General features: G+C 40.1%; 1 protein-coding gene across 1 annotated transcript; it reads left to right on the top strand.

Annotated features, from left to right (window-relative positions):
• Positions 1-1466: 1466 nt before the first annotated feature.
• Positions 1467-15485, top strand: SNRPD1 (small nuclear ribonucleoprotein D1 polypeptide). The gene is made up of 4 exons (NM_001287157.1): positions 1467-1597; positions 10668-10744; positions 12507-12698; positions 15297-15485. Exons 1-4 carry the CDS (start codon positions 1584-1586, stop codon positions 15371-15373), a joined length of 360 nt encoding a protein of 119 aa, NP_001274086.1. The 5' UTR covers positions 1467-1583; the 3' UTR covers positions 15374-15485.
• The last annotated feature ends 4369 nt before the right edge of the window (positions 15486-19854 follow it).

Below are 19854 nucleotides of genomic sequence, written 5' to 3'. Positions count from 1 at the left end.
AATTAATGATTCAAGTTAGGAGATAACTGAAGGAGTGAAATTCTTTTTTTTTTTTTTTTTTTTAGATTTATTTATTTATTCATAGAGATGCAGAGGAAGAGAGAGAGGCAGAGACACAGGCAGAGGGAGAAGCAGGCTCCATGCAGGGAGCCCGACGTGGGACTCAATCCCGGGTCTCCAGGATCGCGCCCTGGGCTGCAGGCGGCGCTAAACCGCTGCGCCACCGGGGCTGCCCAGAAGGAGTGAAATTCTTGAGAAAAATGAAAGATGGGAGCCAGACTACAATGAAGAGGAACTTGCCTTGGAAAGGGGCAATGATACATCTACCTTTCTAACTGGAAGAAAGTTCTAAAAGGATGGCTTCCGGTCTTCTCGAAAGAGGAAATATTAGCAGAGAGTGATCTTAGGAAGACACTGTAAAAGGTTTCAGAGGGAGAGTACAGGGAAGGTATGAAATAGTTTGTGAGCTTATTAGAGACAAGAGCTCTCAACAATGTAGGTGCCATTCTGAGGTTTGTGACCAAATTTTTTTTAAGATGTTATTTATTTAGGGAATCCCTGGGTAGCTCAGCGGTTTAGCGCCTGCCTTCGGCCCAGGGTGTGATCCTGGAGACCCGGGATTGAGTCCCACGTCGGGCTCCCTGCATGGAGCCTGCTTCTCCCTCTGCCTGTGTCTCTGCCCCCCTCTCTCTCTCTGTTTCATAAATAAATAAAATCTTTAAAGAAAAAGATTTTAGGGATCCCTGGGTGGCGCAGCGGTTTGGCGCCTGCCTTTGGCCCAGGGCGCGATCCTGGAGACCCGGGATCGAATCCCACGTCGGGCTCCCGGTGCATGGAGCCTGCTTCTCCCTCTGCCTGTGTCTCTACCTCTGTCTCTATCTCTGTGTGACTATCATAAATAAATAAAAATTAAAAAAAAAAAGATTTCATTTATTTATTCATGAGAGATACACAGAGAGAGGCAGGGACACAGGCAGAGGGAGAAGCAGGCTCCATGCAGGGGAGCCTCATGCAAGACTCCATCCCAGGACCCTGGGATCACGACCTGAGCCAAAGGCAGACACTCAACCACTGAGCCACCCAGGTGCCCCTGTGACTAGAATTTAAAGTAAAAATAATAAGCTAAACTGTGTGATTTTCTTCAGGTACATTCCCGGTGTTGGAGCTGAATTCGCATAATTTTTTGGGCTTTGTCAGAACTACATTTCCTTCGCGAGTGTATTTACTGCCCCGTAACACAGGACTCTGAGCCCGCGGCCCGCGGCCCGGCCTACTAATTGGATCTGAGCTCCCCAAATCCCCGCCCTTACTGGAATTTTCCTCCTGGACCGGCTCTCAAAGCGCTCAGCAGGCGCAAGGCACACCTCCAGCCGCCAGGGGCCGCCGTGAGGTTGGGCGCGGCCGGAAGGGAGTGCGGCTCCGGGGGCCTCGGCGCTTCCGCCTCGCGTTCTCAGCGTTCCTCGCGCCCTTTACGTCCGAGCCCGAGGAGTAGGCGTTTCCGGCCATTCATACTCCTAGTTTTTCGGGCCTTGGTAGTCCGGTTCTGTACATTAACGGGCTGAAAGAGCGACGGCGCCGCCAGGATGAAGCTCGTGAGGTGAGGGGGTAGCCCGGCGGGGTGGGGGCTGTGACGATTTGGGCGGCGAGCGGGAGGCCGCGCTGCCCCTTTGCGGGAGGCGGGAAAGCCGCGTGCGCGCGCGGCCTGCTAACGGCCTCCGGCGCCCGCCGCTCCCGCCCCAGCTTGGCCGCGCCGTCGCGGGCGCTGCCGCCGGGGCTTCAGACTCGTTGGCGCGCGGCCCCCGCGTGTCTTCAGGCTAGTGGACGTGAAGGCCTGGCCATTTCTTCCCCCCTAGTGTCTTAGAGGCCTGCAAGGCGGCGGCGCCAGGCTTACAGGCTTCTGTTTGCGGTTGGTAGAAGACGTTCGTTCCCTTAGAACTCGTACTCTAGTCTAGATGATTTTTCTGGCCGGTCTCAGCCCTCAGGACCCGCAAAGACGACTAAATATACGCTCCCGGAGAACGTGGGAGACCTAAGGAAAATTGTACGCGTTGCATTAAGTTAACGAGCTTTTATTTATTTATTTTTTTTTTAAAGATTTATTTATTTATTCATTAGAGACACACACAGAGAGGCAGAGGGAGAGGCAGGCTCCATGCAGGGAGCCCGACGTGGGACTCGATCCTGGGTCCCGGGATCACGACCTGAGCCAAAGGCAGCTGCCCAGCCGCTGAGCCACCCAGACGTCCCGTTAAGCAGCTTTTAGAATGTACTTAGAAGCTGCAGGGGTTCATCAGGAAATGACGAAACCCATTTCCGAAATGTTTTAAATCAGGATTGGACTTCTGGTTTTTTGGTCTTTCCTTTTCCTTTTCCCTTTCCCTTTTCCCATTTCTTTTCTTTTCTTTTCTTTTCGACTCCTTACAGTTAAGATTACCCAACTCCCATTTCCCTTCAAAATAGGACTTTAGGGATCCCTGGGTGGCTCAGCGGTTTAGCGCCACTTTCGGCCCAGGGAATGATCCTGGAGACCCAGGATCGAGTCCTACGTCGGGCTCCCAGCATGGAGCCTGCTTCTCCCTCTGCCTGTGTCTATGCCTTTCTCTCTCCCTGTGTCTCTCATGAATGAATGAATGAATGAATAAATAAATAAATAAATAAATAAATAAATAAATAAAATCTTTAAAATAAAAAAAAAGAAAACAAAATAGGACTTTAATTCAGGAAGAATCTCCCAACGTCTGGCAGAGTCACTTTACGTATTTGTGGCTGATTAGCAGATGATCACTATTCTCTTGTGTTTAAACTTCATTGGTTAGTTGAGCCTATTGGTTTATGATTTGAGTAATTCATTCTAAACTATCTGCAGATAAGGTTTTGGTGTTTTTCCTTGAGGCAGGGAGCCTGGAACATAGAGGAGATTTCTGATTAAATTAGTTATAAATGTAGCTAGTCTTTTGTCTGAATCAAGATTAGTCTTATTGCGATCAATCAATTATTGGGCACCTATTACACTAGGCACAGGCAGTGGATTTTGTTTTTTTAAGGTGTTCTTTGAACTATTTTGCGAAGACAGACAAATAGACAATTTCTAGTGTGAATGAAATAACGTATAAAACCCTCAATATGTATTCGGAGTTCTTAAGGAAGGCATTTAAGGTTAATTTTTAGTCGAACTGTAACTTTGGAGAAAAACACCCCAGAATTTAAAGTATATTTTCACAATTTCTCAATCCCTACCTATTTGAATCTACTTATAGTTTTGTGTCACACTCTTTAGAATCCGTTTATCTCATTTAAAGAAACTGCATGTTGTGACACAATTTTCCTGAAAATTTTAAAGGCTGTACTGAACCCTATTCTTTGTTTAGACTGTAGAAATAAAATTTCTTCTTACTGGTGAATATGTTTTGTTCCAAGAAAATGAGTATTTGTCTAACTGCTTTGCATTTTTGGTTGACTTATTTCTGTACAGTGGTTGATGGCACTATCATCCTTACTGCCACTCTAACCAAAAACCTGGGAGTTTACTTTGACATCTTTCTTAATAATCTCATAAAATTGCCAGGTTTTCACAGTTTTTACCTACCTCATAGAAGTATCTCTCATTATCCAATTTTCTTTAAAAAAATTTTTTTTGTTTATTTATTCTTGAGAGACAGAGAGAGAGGCAGAGAAACAGGCTTCATGCAGAGAGCCTGATGCCAGACTCGATCCCTGTTCTCCAGGATCACGCCCCAGGCTGAAGGCAGGCACTAAACCGCGGAGCCACCCAGGGATCCCCAACATTATCCAGTTTTCTTTGGTTTTTGAATTCAGTTAGTGTGGATTTGGATCCTGAAGGATACTATGCAAGCGGTATGTTTTTGGGTGCTATGAAGGATATTATCTGGATATTTAAGTTTCAGTAAGAACGAATTCAAAGGGAAGGATTCATCGGAAAGAATTCAAATCTGTTTGATTTCTGAGCTGGGATAACTCTTTTCTGCCAAGATACCTTTGCTGTCATTCATTCCAGTGGCACCACTGAGTCATAAAAGCTTTCTTTTATTTCCACCCAAGGTTTTTAATTTTACTTCTTGAGGTGACTATCTCATGCAATGAAATACAATGTACATTTGCCAGTTTTGAAAAATTTACACATCTGTATAACCCAAACCCCTGTTGAGATGTGGAATATGGAACATTACCGAAACCTCAAGCCCTTCCTAGTCAGTCTCTGTTCTCATACCCCCAGTGCAATCAATTTCTTCTATCGTAGTTTAGTTTTGCTTGCAGTAGAATTTCATATAATGTAGAATCATGCAGTATGCATTTTTTTTGTGTAAAATTTCTTTTATGCAGCATATTTTTGAGATTCTTCCACATTGTGGCTTGTATCAGTAATGTGTTTCATTTTATTAGCAAATAGTAATGTGTTGTATGCCTAAAAGTTACATATTTTCAGGGCAGCCTGGCTGGCTCATTAGGTGGAGCAGGTAAGTTTGAGCGCTGCATTGAGTGTAGAGGTTGCTTAAAAATAAACTCTTTAAAAAGTTAAAAGTTACACATTTTCTTTAAAAATTCCTTGCAGACAGCCCTGGTGGCGCAGCAGTTTAGCGCCACCTTCAGCCCAGTGCCTAATCCTGGAGACCGGGGATTGAGTCCCAGGTCAGGCTCCCTGCATGGAGCCTGCTTCTCTCTCTCTCTCTCTCTCCCTCTCTCTCTCCTCTCTCTCTCTCTCTCATGAATAAATAAATAAAATCTTAAAAAAAGAAAAAGAAAACCATTTATTCTAGGGCAGCCCCGGGTGGCTCAGCGGTTTAGCACCACTTTCTACTCAAGGCGTGATCCTGGAGACCCAGGATGGAGTCCCACATCGGGTTCCCTGCATGGAGCCTGCTTCTTCTGCCTGTGTCTCTGCCTCTCTCTCTCTCTCTTCTCATAAATAAATAAATAAAATCTTTCAAAAAAACCCTGCCTTGAACATTCTTGTGCAAGCCTTTTTTATTTTGGGAGGTATATACTTAGGAGTGGAACTGCTAAATCATAGCATGGATAAATAAAACATTTAGTTTCGTAAGAAAATGCCAGGGGCACCTGGGTGGCTCAATCAGTTAACTCTTTTTTTAATTCTTTTTTGAAGATTTTATTTATTCACAAGAGACACATAGTGAGAGGCAGAGACCTAGGCAGAGGGAAAAGCAGGCTCCCTGGGGGGGAGCCTGATGTGGGACTGGATTCCGGGACCCGGGGATCCTGACCTGAGCCAAAGGCAGATGCTCAACTGCTGAGCCACCCAGGTGGCCCTCAATCAGTTAACTCTTTGATTTTGGCTCAGGTCATGATCTCAGGGTTGTGAAATCAAGCCCCAAGTCAGGGCTCACCCTGGACATTCAGCCTGCTTAAGATTCTCTCTCTCTTGCTGTCCCTCACCCCTTAAAAAAAAAAAAAAAAAAAAAAAGCTAGACCATTTTCCAAAGTAGTTGTATACCACTTCCACTCCCAACAACAGTATATTAGAATTCCCACTGTTCCACACCTTACCAGCATTTATTTGTGGTCAGTTTAATTTTAGCCATTTCAGTGTAGTTGTGTTTTGTTATGGTTTTCATTTGCATTTTCCAATGACTAATGAAGTTGAACACTTTCACCTTCTTATTGCCATTCGTGTATCTTTGTGAAGTGTTTGGTTTTGATTGTGTTGTTTTATTATTGAGTTGTAGAAGTTCTTTATATATTCTGTATACTAGTCCTTTGTCGGGTATAATTTCCCCCAGTTTGACTTCTTTGTTCATTTCCTTAAGAATGTCTTTTGGTGAGCAGAAGCTTATTCTGAGGAAGTTTTAATTTATCAGCTTTTCCTTTTATGATTATTCTCTGTGTACTGTCAAATTTTCGTCTACCCTCAAACCATGAAGTTATTCTCCTATGTTTTCCTCATAAAGCTTTATGATTTTATCTTTTATGTTTAGGCCTGTGATCTCTCTTGAATTAAGCTTGTTAAGTATTGTGAATTAGTGGTCCAGGTTCATTTTTTTTTTTTCAGGTTCATTTTTTCTATATAGATTTCTAGTTCTTCCATATTTTTAGGGAGTATAAACCCCTGTTACCATAGATTTCATCATTTGTTGAAAAGGCTTTCTTTTGCCTATTGGAGTGCTTTGACAGTCTCTTTGGTACTGTAGAAATTGTAGAAAACTAACTACATAAATGTGGATTCATTTATGGACTCTGTTCTGTTTCATTGATCTATTGTTCCCATGTCTTGATAACTGTAACTTTAACCTGTGTACTGCTCTAGCCACCTAATTTGTCTTCCACTGTGAATATGACCCTGGCACTCCACTTCATTGATAGAAACCCTTTAGAAGCTTTTTTCTTTTTTTAAGATTTTATTTATTTATTCATGAGAGACACACAGAGAGAGACAGAGACACAGGCAGAGGGAGAAGCAGGCTCCATGCAGGGAGCCCGATGTGGGACTCAATCCCAGGACCCCAGGATCACGACCTGAGCTGAGCCAAAGGCAGAGGCTCAACCACTGAGCCACCCAGGCGTCCCTAGTCATACTTCTTTTTGGTCCTCATTGTCAGGCACAGGGACTACCACATAATGATAAATATTTGTCAAAGAAACATCCTTGGACTTGATGAATTTTGATTCCTTCAGAAACCATTTTGCTTACCTTAGTTTTCCTTTTTACTTTCATATGGTAGATTGATTACTAAAATATCTTATCTTTACTTTAATCCTATTTCCACAAATGATTTGAGTTTCTATAAAAGTTAAGTATTGGGCGCCTGGGTGGCTCAGTCAGTTAAGCGTCCAACTCCGGATTTTGGCTCAGATCATGATCTCAGGGTCCTGGGATCAGCCCCACATGGGATTGCCCATTCTGCAGGAAGTCTACTTTCTACTTGTCTCCCTTTGCCTCCCCCCTCCTGTGAACACATTCTTGTGCACTGTGTTCTCTTTCTCTCCTTCCCGCCTCCCCTCCTTTCTCCCTCTTTTCCCCCCTCTGGAATAAATCTTTAAGAAAAGTTAAACTTTATTACTAAGGGGGACAATTAAAAGAGTTTTTTAAATTAAGTAAACTATATGCCCAATGTGGGGCTCAAACTCATGACCTAAGTATAAAGAATTGCATGCTCTACCTATTGAGTCAGGCAGGTGCTCCAAAATAGAAGATTTTTAAAAACCAAATCTTGACAATGGAAAGAAACTGTTAGATGAAATTTCTAGGCTAATATAGCTTTGTGATTATTAAACTTAGTGCTTGGGATCCCTGGGTGGCGCAGCGGTTTGGCGCCTGCCTTTGGCCCAGGGCGCGATCCTGGAGACCCGGGATCGAATCCCACATCAGGCTCCCGGTGCATGGAGCCTGCTTCTCCCTCTGCCTGTGTCTCTGCCTCTCTCTCTCTCTCTCTGTGACTATCATAAATAAATAAAAATTAAAAAAAAAAATAAATAAATAAACTTAGTGCTTAAAGAATTCTTGTCCAATGAAATAACACATTAACAGTTTATTGAGAGATTATTTTCTTGACAACAAATATGAAAAGGATTTGATACATGGATATTTAAACAAGGACAGGTTAACTTTTTTTCTTAAGATCTATTTATTTATTCATGAGAGACACACAGAGAGGCAGAGACATAGGCAGAGGGAGGAGCAGACTCCCTGTCGGGAGCCTGATGTGGGACTCCATCCCAGGACCACAGGATCATGACCTGATCTTTGGCAGACACTCAGCCACTAAGATACCCAGGCATCCCAGGGCAGAGTAACTTTTTAAAATCTGAGATTTGATAAGTCCCAAACCAAGTGTCCCCTCTTTTTGATGACTGTCTGTGCCACTAAAAAAGTGGTATTTTAATATCTCTTCCCTGTTAATCAGTGAAGCATTTCAGCCAGCTGTCAGTGCCTGTGACCACCCAGGATTAGATATAAAGATCTTGGGCAGCCCTGGTGGCTCAGCGATTTAGTGCCTGCATTCAGCTTAGGATGTGATCCTGGAGACCTGGGATCGAGTCCCACATCGGGCTCCCTGCGTGGAGCCTGCTTCTCCGTCTGCCTGTGTTTCTGCCTCTCTCTTGCTCTCGCTCTCTCTGTGTCTCTAATAAATAAAGTTTTAAAAAGAAAAAAAGATATAAAGATCTTGATCCTTAACCCTTAGTAGTCTAATGGGGAAGTGAAATAGGTGATTCTACATGTACCATTCAGTGTGATGCTATAATAGGGTATACAATGTATTATAAAGTAGGAATTTGTACTCTAAATTAGAAAATTTTAATTTATTATGAATTATAATTTAGAAACCACGAACTACATTGTTGTATCATATTGCAGGATTACTTCATTTTCCTGGATGTGAATGTGGTATTATAATTATGTAGGAGTGTGTCCTCATTAGAAAATGAATAAGTACAGATTATATGGTGAAAGTATAAGTTGTGTGGGGACACTCCCACATAAATGGTAACATTTAATAGTTTGCGAACATTTCCATTTTTCTTTTTCTGAAATATTTCATAATAATAGGTATGGGAGAACAAAAGACTAGGTGAAGTGGGGTATGAATGGATTATTCAGTAAACATTGAGGCAACTAGCTGTCTAATTGGAAAAAATAAAGGCAGAGTTCTATCTCATGCTGCACAGAAAAGAGATGAATTCCACGTGGATTAAAACTCTAAACAGAAAACTAGAAGAGAGGCACCTGGGTGGCTTAGTCAGTTGAGCATCTGTTGGTTTCCACTCTAGCCGTGATCTGTTGTTCCCATGTATGGGATGTAGTGGGATCAAGCCCTGTGCTGGGCTCCACACACAGTGCAGAGTCTGCTTGAGGTTCTCTTCCTCTCCCTCTACCCCATCCCCTGCACATGTACATTCTCTCTCTCAAAATAAATAAAATCCTGAGAAAAGGTAACTAGAAGGAAAACGGCTATTTACAGTCTTGGAGTGGGAAACCTCTTCTTAAACAGATTAATCCAGGAGAAGTATTCACAAATTTAACAATCTAGGGACACCTGAGTGGCTCAGTGGTTGAGCATCTGCCTTTGGCTCAGGCCTGATCCTGGGGTTCTGGTCCCACTTCTCCCTCGGCCTATGTCTCTGCCTCTCTCTCTCTGTCTCTCATGAATAAATAAAATCTTAAAAAAAAAAAAAAAAAACACTAAAAATGAAAACCACAAACTTGAATGGCTATGGCCAAACTGGTAGAAAATGAAAAAAAATTTTTTTACCTAATTGAAAATGTGGGGGAAAAAGGAAAAAGAAAATGTGTGAATATTGTGAATAGGTAGTTCAGAAAAGAAATACAAATTTCCCATGTTCGTGAAAAGGTGTTAAGTCTTACGAGTGAAAGGGAAAAACAAATTCTTTTTTTTCTCTGTAGAATTGACAAAAAATGTTGGTAGCAATTAGTGTTGCTAAGGATTTGTATAAATGGATTCGTGATAAGCATATGTATTTCTTTTTCTTTTTAAATATTTATTTGACAAAGAACAAGCAGTGGAGGAGGGAGAAGCAGACTCCCCACTGAGCACACAGGGCTCAATCCCAGGACTCTGGGATCATGACCTGAGCCGAAGGCAGATACTTAGCCAACCAATTGAGCCACCCACAGTAAAATACACAGTATTTTAAAATGTTTTTAATATAAGCTGCTGAATGAGAATTACAGGGTATAGAAGTCAATTAAGTTATGTCCCAATTTGCATAAAAACATTTATGTATATGCTTATTAGTGCATATAAAACAGTCTAGAAGAATCTCCCCATGTATATGAAGAGGAATTAGAAAGGGAGACTTCTCCTTTGTATACATATAGGAAATGTGTAATTTTTTATGACCAGTAATAATCTTTTTTCACTTTAGTGAGAATTGACATACAGCTCTATATAAGTTTAAGGTGTACAGCATAGTGATTTGGCTTATGTATAGTGTAAAATGATTACCACAGAAAGTTTAGTTAACATACATCATCTAGTATGGATACTAAAAAAAGAGAAAGGAAAAAATGTTTTTTTTTCTGTGATGAGAATTTTTAGGATCTACTCTCTCAGCAACTTTCAGATGTACTCTACAATAGAGTTAATAATTGTAGTCATCATGGTGTATGTCACATTCCTAATACTAATTTACCTCATAACTGGAAGTTTGTACCTTTTGACCACTTTCATATAATTTCTTGGTTTCAATTTTGTGGATTATAATGACTTTAGGATCTGTTATGCATAGATTGGAGGTTAAGCTGTATGATGGTTTAAGAGAATCAGAATGTCTAGTTGGCAGTTTCTTTACTATGCTCCTTCATAAATTCTGAGGATATAATTCAAGGAAGGTTGAAATTGTTATGCAGATTAGTAATAGGAATATTTTTTTTTAATTTTTATTTATTTATGATAGTCACACAGAGAGAGAGAGGCAGAGACATAGGCAGAGGGAGAAGCAGGCTCCATGCACCGGGAGCCTGACATGGGATTCGATCCCGGGTATCCAGGATCGCGCCCTGGGCCAAAGGCAGGCGCCAAACCGCTGCGCCACCCAGGGATCCCTAGTAATAGGAATAGATACAGGTCCATCGATAGCAGATTTTGAACATTCTAGAAATTTAACCCTTTGACTTAAAAAAGACTGTAAAATGTTAAAGGTGAACACTTACTATATTCTAACTGTTTTTACAGATTTTTGATGAAATTGAGTCACGAAACTGTAACCATCGAATTAAAGAATGGAACACAGGTTCATGGAACAATCACAGGTATGGACATTAGACAGCTTTATAACACTTCTTTTTCCCCACCTCTTCCACCTTTAAGGCCAGAATTCTTTTTTGATTACTTAACATTATTGTAGTAGACGTCTTTCTCTTTTTGCCTTCTTAAGCCTTACCTTAAGCGCTTGTGCTAAGACCAAGCTGAATTCCTCAGGTTATCTTATGTGACCTCTGTTTTCCTGTTGTTGTTATTGTTGTTGTTGTTGTTGTTTTTCCCAGGCCTTTTGTGCTTTTGCCTGTGTGTGTTCCTCTTCCTCTGGAAGATGTTGCATCTTCCAAAGTGTACTTTCTTTTTTTCTTTTTTTTTTCTTTTTTTTTTTTTAGAATCTTGTGTTCCCTGTTAAGTTGCAAAGTCCTTGAAGATAGAGGATGGGATTATCATGTTTGATTACCTTGAGTAAAAATATATATGGGATATGGGAGGTGGAGTATTTGAGAGTATTTTCTTTCAGTCTTTTTTCTTACATGTTTAACTCTTTGCTTTAATGAATTGTATGTATAGTTTAAGGCTACTGAGATTCTTCACTTGTTGTAAGTGTTCCCTGCAAAATTGCAAAAGAATTGCTGAGCCAAGTGAATGAAAATGCTGTCACAACATGTGGTCCTGGTCTCTGAAATATTATAAGTTTATAAATAATTTTTTAACATGTAGATCCAGCATCTGAGTAAACCAATAGAAATACAGTGTTAAACTGATAGTATTTGAGTATATTTGTGTATGTGACACCAATTGCTTTAAAGGAAATCAGAATAATATGAGGTTTCAGTAACATGGTTAGTGACCCTGTGGCACTGACCATAATTGCTATTTGAAGTAGATGTTGGGAAAGTTAAGAGAATTCATGTTTTCTGGTCTAACTTTGTAGGAATAGAAATAAACTAGGTCTTTTGTTACCCATTTGTTCAGATATATTGGCAAAGGCTCCAATAATTGGGTATTTCTAAGATAATGCCATAATATTCATTCTAGAAAATTGTGCTTTTCTTTTACAAAATCTCACACTAAAAGCAATGGGAAAAATAGTTTGAGGCAGAGCATTCAAAACTTGTGCAACTTGGGAATTAAAGTACTAAAAACAGTAAGATTCCTTCAAAAAGCAGTTAAAAAGATGTGTTAAATTCCTAGTAACAAGGAAAATACTGCAATATATATAGGATCTTTTATTTAAAACAAGACTTACAGGGGCAGCTCCGGTGGCGCAGAGGTTTAGCGCCGCCTGCAGCCCTGGGTGTGATCCTGGAGACCTGGGATCGAGTCCCATGTCGCGCTTCCTGCATAGAGCCTGCTTCTTCCTCTGCCTCTCTCTCTTTGAATAAATAAATAAATCTTTAAAAATAAAAAATAAAACAAGACTTAACAGCTTGGTGACATGGGGAATAAGGAAGTTATGGAGATAGTGAGAACGCCCTGAGATGAGAATACCTGGGCACAGTGGGAATGAGTCAGGTATCACTCAGGGTTCCTCCGTGGCTTGCTGCATTCACATCTGTAAGCATACCTAATCATGCAAAACATTAATGTACTAGAGATAATCTCCGAAGAAAGGATTTTTGGTTTATATTGACATTATTCACCCATTAACCAGTTGTACTAAATTGTGTCCTAGAGTCTTACAGAATAGGCAGTGTCCTAGAGTGTAGCAGAATGGGCAGTATTCTTTTGTATTGTGTTATTTACTTCGGCTTGATAGATTTACTGGTTGCCTTCTTTATCATGCTAATAAGCTCTCTCTTTTTTCCCCTGTAGGTGTAGATGTCAGCATGAATACACATCTTAAAGCTGTGAAAATGACTTTGAAGAATAGAGAACCAGTACAGCTGGAAACACTGAGTATTCGAGGAAATAACATTCGATATTTCATTCTACCAGACAGCTTACCTCTGGATACACTACTTGTGGATGTTGAACCAAAGGTGAAATCTAAGAAAAGGGAAGCTGGTAAGTTTGAAGGATTATAAACATTATTTTTTAAAGATTTTATTTATTCATGAGAGACACACAGATAGAGGCAGAGACATACTCAAGATTTTTCAGGTTTTTATATTCCAGTTAGTAAACATACAATGTTATATTAGTTTCAGGTGTACAACATAGTGATTCAACAGTTTGATATGTGGCGAATGTACTCTTTAACCCCCATCACCTATTTCACCCATCTCCCCATCCCCCTCCTCTCTAGTAACCATCAGTTTGTTCTCTTACATAGTTAAGAGTTTGTTTCTTGATTGACTGATCTTTCTCTTTCCCAAATTTGCTCTCTTTGATCTTTATGTTGTAGGCTTGACTTGAATATCTTGTACTTTGACCATTTATTTAAATAATAGAATCCTAGGAAGAGAAGTTCTGGGAGGGGAGGCTGGACCCATAAGCTTGAGTCTCACTGTAGGGTGGTTCAGAAGTGAGTTAGCCTCTTCACTGAGGAAACCCAAAATTTCAGGATCTAGAGTCATTTCTGAAGCTTTGCACTCCCCACCCCTCCCACAAAAAGATTCTGCTCATCTATTGTAGGAGATAATGCCTAGCAGCCAGCATTATAGGAGTAGAGCAGGAGAAAGGGCTGGGTGTTTTGTAGACAGTCACTTAATACATTGATTTTGAGACTTTTATGCCCTCTTTCCACTAAGAAATATACTTTGTTGGGATCCCTGGGTGGCGCAGCGGTTTGGCGCCTGCCTTTGGCCCAGGGCGCGATCCTGGAGACCCGGGATCGAATCCCATGTCGGGCTCCCGGTGCATGGAGCCTGCTTCTCCCTCTGCCTGTGTCTCTGCTTCTCTCTCTCTCTCTCTCTGTGACTATCATGAATAAATAAAATCTTAAAAAAAAAAAAAAAAGAAAAAAAAAAAAGAAATATACTTTGCATCATGGCCCATTCATGCATATAACCAAAACAAAAATCTCAGGAAGAATTAGTCTTAATACTTGCAAATGTCTATATGTTTTCTATGCTCTTTTAGTTAAGAAAAAAAAAATTTAGGTTGCAACCCATAGCCTGAAAAATGCTAAATTCATTCTCCTCAGTTCTGTCTCTTGCTGCTATCCACTTTGCAAATATTTTCAAATCTGAAGACTGAAGTGTTTTTAGGTTTAGTTTACCTTTTCTTGCCTACCTACCTGTCAGGGAAATTAATAGCTTTGCAAGGTGGGGAAGAGAGGACTGACCATTCTTTTGCTCCACATGATTGTCAACCATTTTGTTCATTTTTAGCCTCCTGCCTCATCTCACCCTTGGCTCCTAAGGTCTTCAGTCTTCTTAGAGTTATTCTCCCTTTATTAAACATTTACAGTTATTAGTCTTCTTTCTGACTTAAAAATTTGTTGAAATTTTTCAACCACTCTCTCTTCTTTTTCTTTCTTTCTTTCTTTTTCTTTTTTTCAATTCATGAGAGACACAGGGGATCCCTGGGTGGCTCAGCGGTTTAGCGCCTGCCTCTGGCCCAGGGCGTGATCCTGGAGTCCCGGAATGGAGTCCCATATCAGGCTCCCTGCATGGAGCCTGCTTCTCCCTCTGCGTGTGTCTTTGCCTTTCTCTCACCCTCTTTCCCTCCCTCTCTCTCTCTCTGTGTCTCATGAATAAATAAAATCTTAAGAAAAAATTCATGAGAGACACAGAGAGGCAGAGACATAGGCAGAGGGAGAAGCAGGCTTCCATGCAGGGAGCCCAATGTGGGACTCAATCCTGGGACCACGCCCCGAGCCAAAGGCAGACACTCAACTGCTGAGCCACCCAGGCGTCCCTCCTCTTTCTTTTTCTTCATGGATTATTTACCATTTTTACTCCTTTTCCGTCATGAGTAGTATTTCAGAAGGAATTAGAGATCAATGCTGTTAAGCTTCCTTGTTTTAACAGAAGTCCTAGACTTTGTTTCTTTGTATGGCTAGTTGGCAACAATGGGTGGAAGTTTAGAATGTGACTGGCTTGAGCTTCACGCCAGGAATTTTTTTTTTTTTTTTTTTAGTACTCTTAGCTCTCCAGAGACTGAAGTAAGTTCATTTGAGAAATGAGTTTTCTGTCACTGTAATACTCAAGTACAGTTAGGAGACCAGCTGACAGGGGATGTTGCTATAAGATTTAAAGTACTTGGTTATGATTGGATCAAATAACTAAGCGTCTCAAGAGTCATAAGATTGTTGGATGTAATGTATTTTAAACTTTCTTAGCTTTGAATTAACTTGTTTGGACTATTCAGTAACAAAAAAATCTAGCACATGATCATGTTCTGTTCTATTGATATGATATCTCTTCCATATTGTGTAAGGTTCAGATCATCTGGATTTTATTTTGTGCTGAATTTGAGACATAAGAAAAAGAAAGATAATTTAAAACTTAATGAATTTCTCAGTAAATCAAATGGAGCAAAAATATCTTTGTAAGCCAGCAGTTTTTGATTCTGCTTGATATTGTGTTGGGAGGGATGACTGAGGTCACATTTGAGAGAAGCTGGGTTAAAGTTTTCTTTCCTGTAGATGCTGTTTATGGTGGCCCAGGTAACAATTAGTGTAGAAGAGAATTGACCTTGTTTTTTCTCTTTTCTTAGTTGCAGGAAGAGGCCGAGGCCGGGGAAGAGGAAGAGGACGCGGTCGGGGTAGAGGAAGAGGGGGTCCTAGGCGATAATGGCTTTCAAGATTACTATTTCAAAGTGGTACATGATTGGGTGGGGATATTTTTTGTACAGGTTTTGTTTGTTTATGTCAGTTTTTAATAAACATAATTGTAGGACAGAGTTGTGTGTTGACTCTCAAATTTTAGTAGTTAATAAGCATTCGTGATATTACATAGTAAGAGTTAAGTATTACTACGGGCAAACCCAGAATAATTCCATGCTTAGACCAGGATTTTAATTTTTGAATTAAAATTTTTTATGTATGTATGTAGAATATATACCTATTTACTTCCCATGCACTGAATATGCATTTTATTGTTTTACTTTGATTCCATTCTATGGAACCTACCCATGAGTGAAATAAGTAGGGGTTTTTTGTTTTGTTTTGTTTTTGTTTTTGGTATTTCAGAAACTAATGTCCCATGGATTGGGGTGTAAAATTGATTCCCTTTTCCTAAGTTTTACTTTATGGAGACTTGCATATTTAGTAAAAGGTGATAGTCCTCTTCCATTTCAGGAGTCTTAGACTTTGTTGTCCTTGTTAATGGAATTTGTTTTTTTTTAAGGTTCTCAATATAATTTTATATTCTTGAATTGAAATTGCAGATAACATTCATTAGATTATCAGTTGTGAGCAGTGTCAAAACCTGATAATGTGAAATATATCTGTCAGTGGTTCCTTTATCAAGTACTTTCACAAGAAATCCTTTAAGAACAAAAAGAAAAAGACCTACTTCTGACAGCAAAATTGGATTCTTTTCCAGTTGTTAGTAAGGATTTTTGTTAATTATTGGAATTGATTAAGCTTAGGGAAAGATAACCTCTCAGGATATGCAGTTCCTTGCAGAGCTTATACCATTTATTTATATGCTAAGGAAAAAACCTGAGGATTGGGGGAAGTAAATTTGTACTTACATTTAATCCTGCACATGGGGTTTTTGTTTTTTAAATGTGAAGGAAATTTTGTGCAAAGATTATCTAGAAAGGTTTTAATCTACCATGATTATGTTGGGTTATGCAAGATGGCTTAGTATTTTGAAATATATTAATACAGGCATTAGTCAAAATTCACATGATCTGCTCTAACAGGTGTCAGAATAATACTTAATAACATACAGCATTTGTTTCTGAAAACCTAAACCAAAAGATACTACCTTAACATGAAGAAACTCTATTTTAAATCGATAGACATTTTCCAAAGACATTTCAATGAAAACAGCAACAGAAAAGAATGTCTAATATTTGTCTTCATTATTTTATGTGAAAATTCTCATGGATCCACAAATACGGTATACCTTTTTTTTTTTTTTTTTTTTTTAATTTTATTTATTTATGAGAGACACAGGGAGAGGGAGAAGCAGGCTCCAAGCGGGGAGCCCGACGTGGGACTCAATCCCGGGTCTCCGGGATCACACCCCAGGCTGAAGGCGGCACTAAACCGCTGAGCCACCTGGGCTGCCCCAATATGATATACTTTTGAAAAGGAAGAAATTTTGCAATATTTACTATTTTCTGTGTAAGAATATGGTAGTGTTCCATTTCCTTGAAGTTTTTCAGTAAAGGTTTAAAGTTTCACTTGTGTATTTCATGTATCTTGGATAAGATTAGTATATAATATTAGTGATTCATTCTATAAAAATAACAGCAAAGTATTGATGTCAAGTACAGTGGATTCTTATTAAAGTAGTTCTTTAGTAGTTGTATAAAGTTGGTAAGGACCCTGAATTAGTGAATATTGAACCATTGTTCTTAGGGAAAATACAGGGCTAGGTTTCTTTTTTTTTTTTTTTTTTAATTTTATTTACTTATGATAGTCACACACAGAGAGAGAGAGAGAGGCAGAGACACAGGCAGAGGGAGAAGCAGGCTCCATGCACCGGGAGCCTGATGTGGGATTCGATCCCGGGTCTCCAGGATCACGCCCTGGGCCAAAGGCAGGCGCCAAACCACTGCGCCACCCAGGGATCCCCCAGGGCTAGGTTTCTATAGGCCTTTGGTCACATTTTCATCAATGGATCAATACATAACCTTGTTTTATATTTAAAGACATTTAATATATTTTCTTTTACATTGGATTCACAACCAACAGCACTATAACTCATGATTGAGCAAAACTCTTCTAACACATTCCTCCAAAAGGCACATCACAGCCTCCGCACCCGCATCCACCCCAGTAAGCTCTATGCCCAATGTGGGGCTTGAATTCACAACCCTGAGATAAAGAGTTGCATGTTTTACCAGCCAAGCCAGCCAGGTGCCTCACATCACAGCTGCCTTGTGCTTAGGAACACAAGGCCACACTACACTTAGAGGCCATTTTATTTATTTATATTTTTAATATTTTTTTTTACTTTTTTTAAAATTTAAATTCAATTTGCCAACATTTAGAGGCTATTTTATTTTATTATTTATTCATGAGAGACAGGCAGAGAGACCTAGGCAAAGGGAGAAGCAGGCTCCTTACAGGGAGCCTGATGTGGAACTTTTTTTTTTTTTTTCTGATATGGAACTTGATCCCAGAATCATGATCTGAGTGGAAGGCAGGTGCCCAACTGCTGAACCACCCAGGTGTCCTTAGAGACCATTTTAAATGCAAAATACAAAAAATTTGTGGTACTAAGTGGATCATGAAGAGGACATTTGTTTACAGTAAGAGTTGAAACAAGGCAGAGTGTCACTTTATTCAACCTCACCTGGAACAGTGTGCATATCAGGTGACAATATTTTGCTGCTCTATGCATGTTCATACAGGACTATGAAAATACCATGAGTATTAATTTTGGAGTTACAAATTTTAGCAAGTAAGTAACTTCCCAAGTACAGAATCCATGAATAATGAGGATTGACCACATTTAACATTTTGTTAAGATTATAACAGTATTTTTTTTTTTTATAAATTTTTTTTTTTTTTTTTTTTTTTTATTTATTTATGAATAGTCACAGAGAGAGAGAGAGAGGCAGAGACACAGGCAGAGGGAGAAGCAGGCTCCATGCACCGGGAGCCCGACGTGGGATTCGATCCTGGGTCTCCAGGATCGCGCCCTGGGCCAAAGGCAGGCGCCAAACCGCTGCGCCACCCAGGGATCCCTATAACAGTATTTTATGTATGGTTAAGATACATTTTAATATTTCTGAAATTGAAATGCTTTCTTGAGTAGTGTAAATTTAGGTTTGGTATCAGCAAGTTTCTTGGTTACTGTATAGAATAACAAATGCATCTAAAAATTGATATTTAAAAAAAAAATTGATATTTAAAAAAAAATTGATATTTTAGATTTGATGAACTATATAGAAATTATAGTGTGATTTATAAGAAGTAGAGCCTATGAGTTATTATAACCACTTTTTCCTTAAAGATTTTCCATGGTTTTTGTTTCTCTTTTTAAATATTTTTTTACTTATTCATGAGAGACAGAGACATAGGCAGAGGGTGCAGCAGGGTCCCTGTAGGGAGCCTGATGTCAGACTCGATTCCAGGACCCTGGGATCACACTCTGAGCTGAAGGCAGACACTCAACCACTGAGCCACCTAGGTGTCCCTGTTTTCCATGTTTTCTAAAACTTTTTCCTCTTTAAGCACTTGTGGAACAGTAGTAAAATCAGTTCTAGCTTAAAAAATTCCTGAGTCTCAAAACCAACCAAGTACCATATAGCAGAGTGGGAAAACCAGTGTGGAAAAAAAAAAAAAAAAAAAACAATTTATAGATTTAATGCAATTATCCTGGTGAATTTTTTTTAAGATTTTATTTTTAAGTAATCTCTACACTCAATGTAGGGCTCGAACTCAACCCTGAGATCAAGAGTCTCATGCTTCTGACTTGAGCCAGCCAGGTTGACCTTATCTTGCTGAAATTTTTAAAAAAATTTTTAAGAGCACACATGTGCTCAAGCAGGGGGAGGGACAGGGAGAGAGAATCGTAAGCAGGCTCCACACCCAGTGGAGAGTCTGATGGGGAGCTTGGATCCCACCACCTTAAGATCACCATGCGAGCCAAAATCAAGATTTGGATACTTAACCAACTGAGTCACTGAGCCACCCAGGTGTCTCACACCTCCACCACTCCCTCACCCACCCACCCCCGGTGAATTTTTCCCCCAGTGAATTTTTATTTATTTATTTTTAAAGATTTATTTATTTATGATAGAGAGAGGCAGGCTCCATGCCGGGAGCCCAACGTGGGACTCCATCCCGGGACTCCAGGATTGCGCCCTGGGCCAAAGGCAGGCACTAAACCGCTGAGCCACCCAGGGATCCCCTTATTTTTATTTTTTTAAACAAATTTGTTTTTTTTGGTTTTTAAGATTTTATTTATTTATTCATGAGAGACAGAGAGGCAGAGGCACAGGCAGGAGAAGCTGGCTCCATGCAGGGAGCCCGATGTGGGACTCGATCCTGGGTCTCCAGGATCACACCCCAGGCTGCAGGCAGCTCTAAACTGCTGTGCCACGGGGGGCTGCCCCTCCCCCCCAGTGAATTTTTAAATAACTTCTC

The sequence above is a fragment of the Canis lupus genome, chromosome 7 (genome assembly GCF_011100685.1).
Source record: "Canis lupus familiaris isolate Mischka breed German Shepherd chromosome 7, alternate assembly UU_Cfam_GSD_1.0, whole genome shotgun sequence".
Taxonomy (NCBI): Eukaryota; Metazoa; Chordata; class Mammalia; order Carnivora; family Canidae; genus Canis; species Canis lupus.
The sequence above is the reverse complement of the archived record's forward strand: the minus strand, read 5'-3'. Positions and strand labels throughout refer to the sequence as shown.

Coding starts and splice junctions, on each gene's coding strand:
- SNRPD1 (NM_001287157.1), top strand. Junction 10,745..12,506: donor GGTTCATGGAACAATCACAG/GTATGGACATTA, acceptor TTTCCCCTGTAG/GTGTAGATGTCAGCATGAAT. Junction 12,699..15,296: donor ATCTAAGAAAAGGGAAGCTG/GTAAGTTTGAAG, acceptor CTCTTTTCTTAG/TTGCAGGAAGAGGCCGAGGC.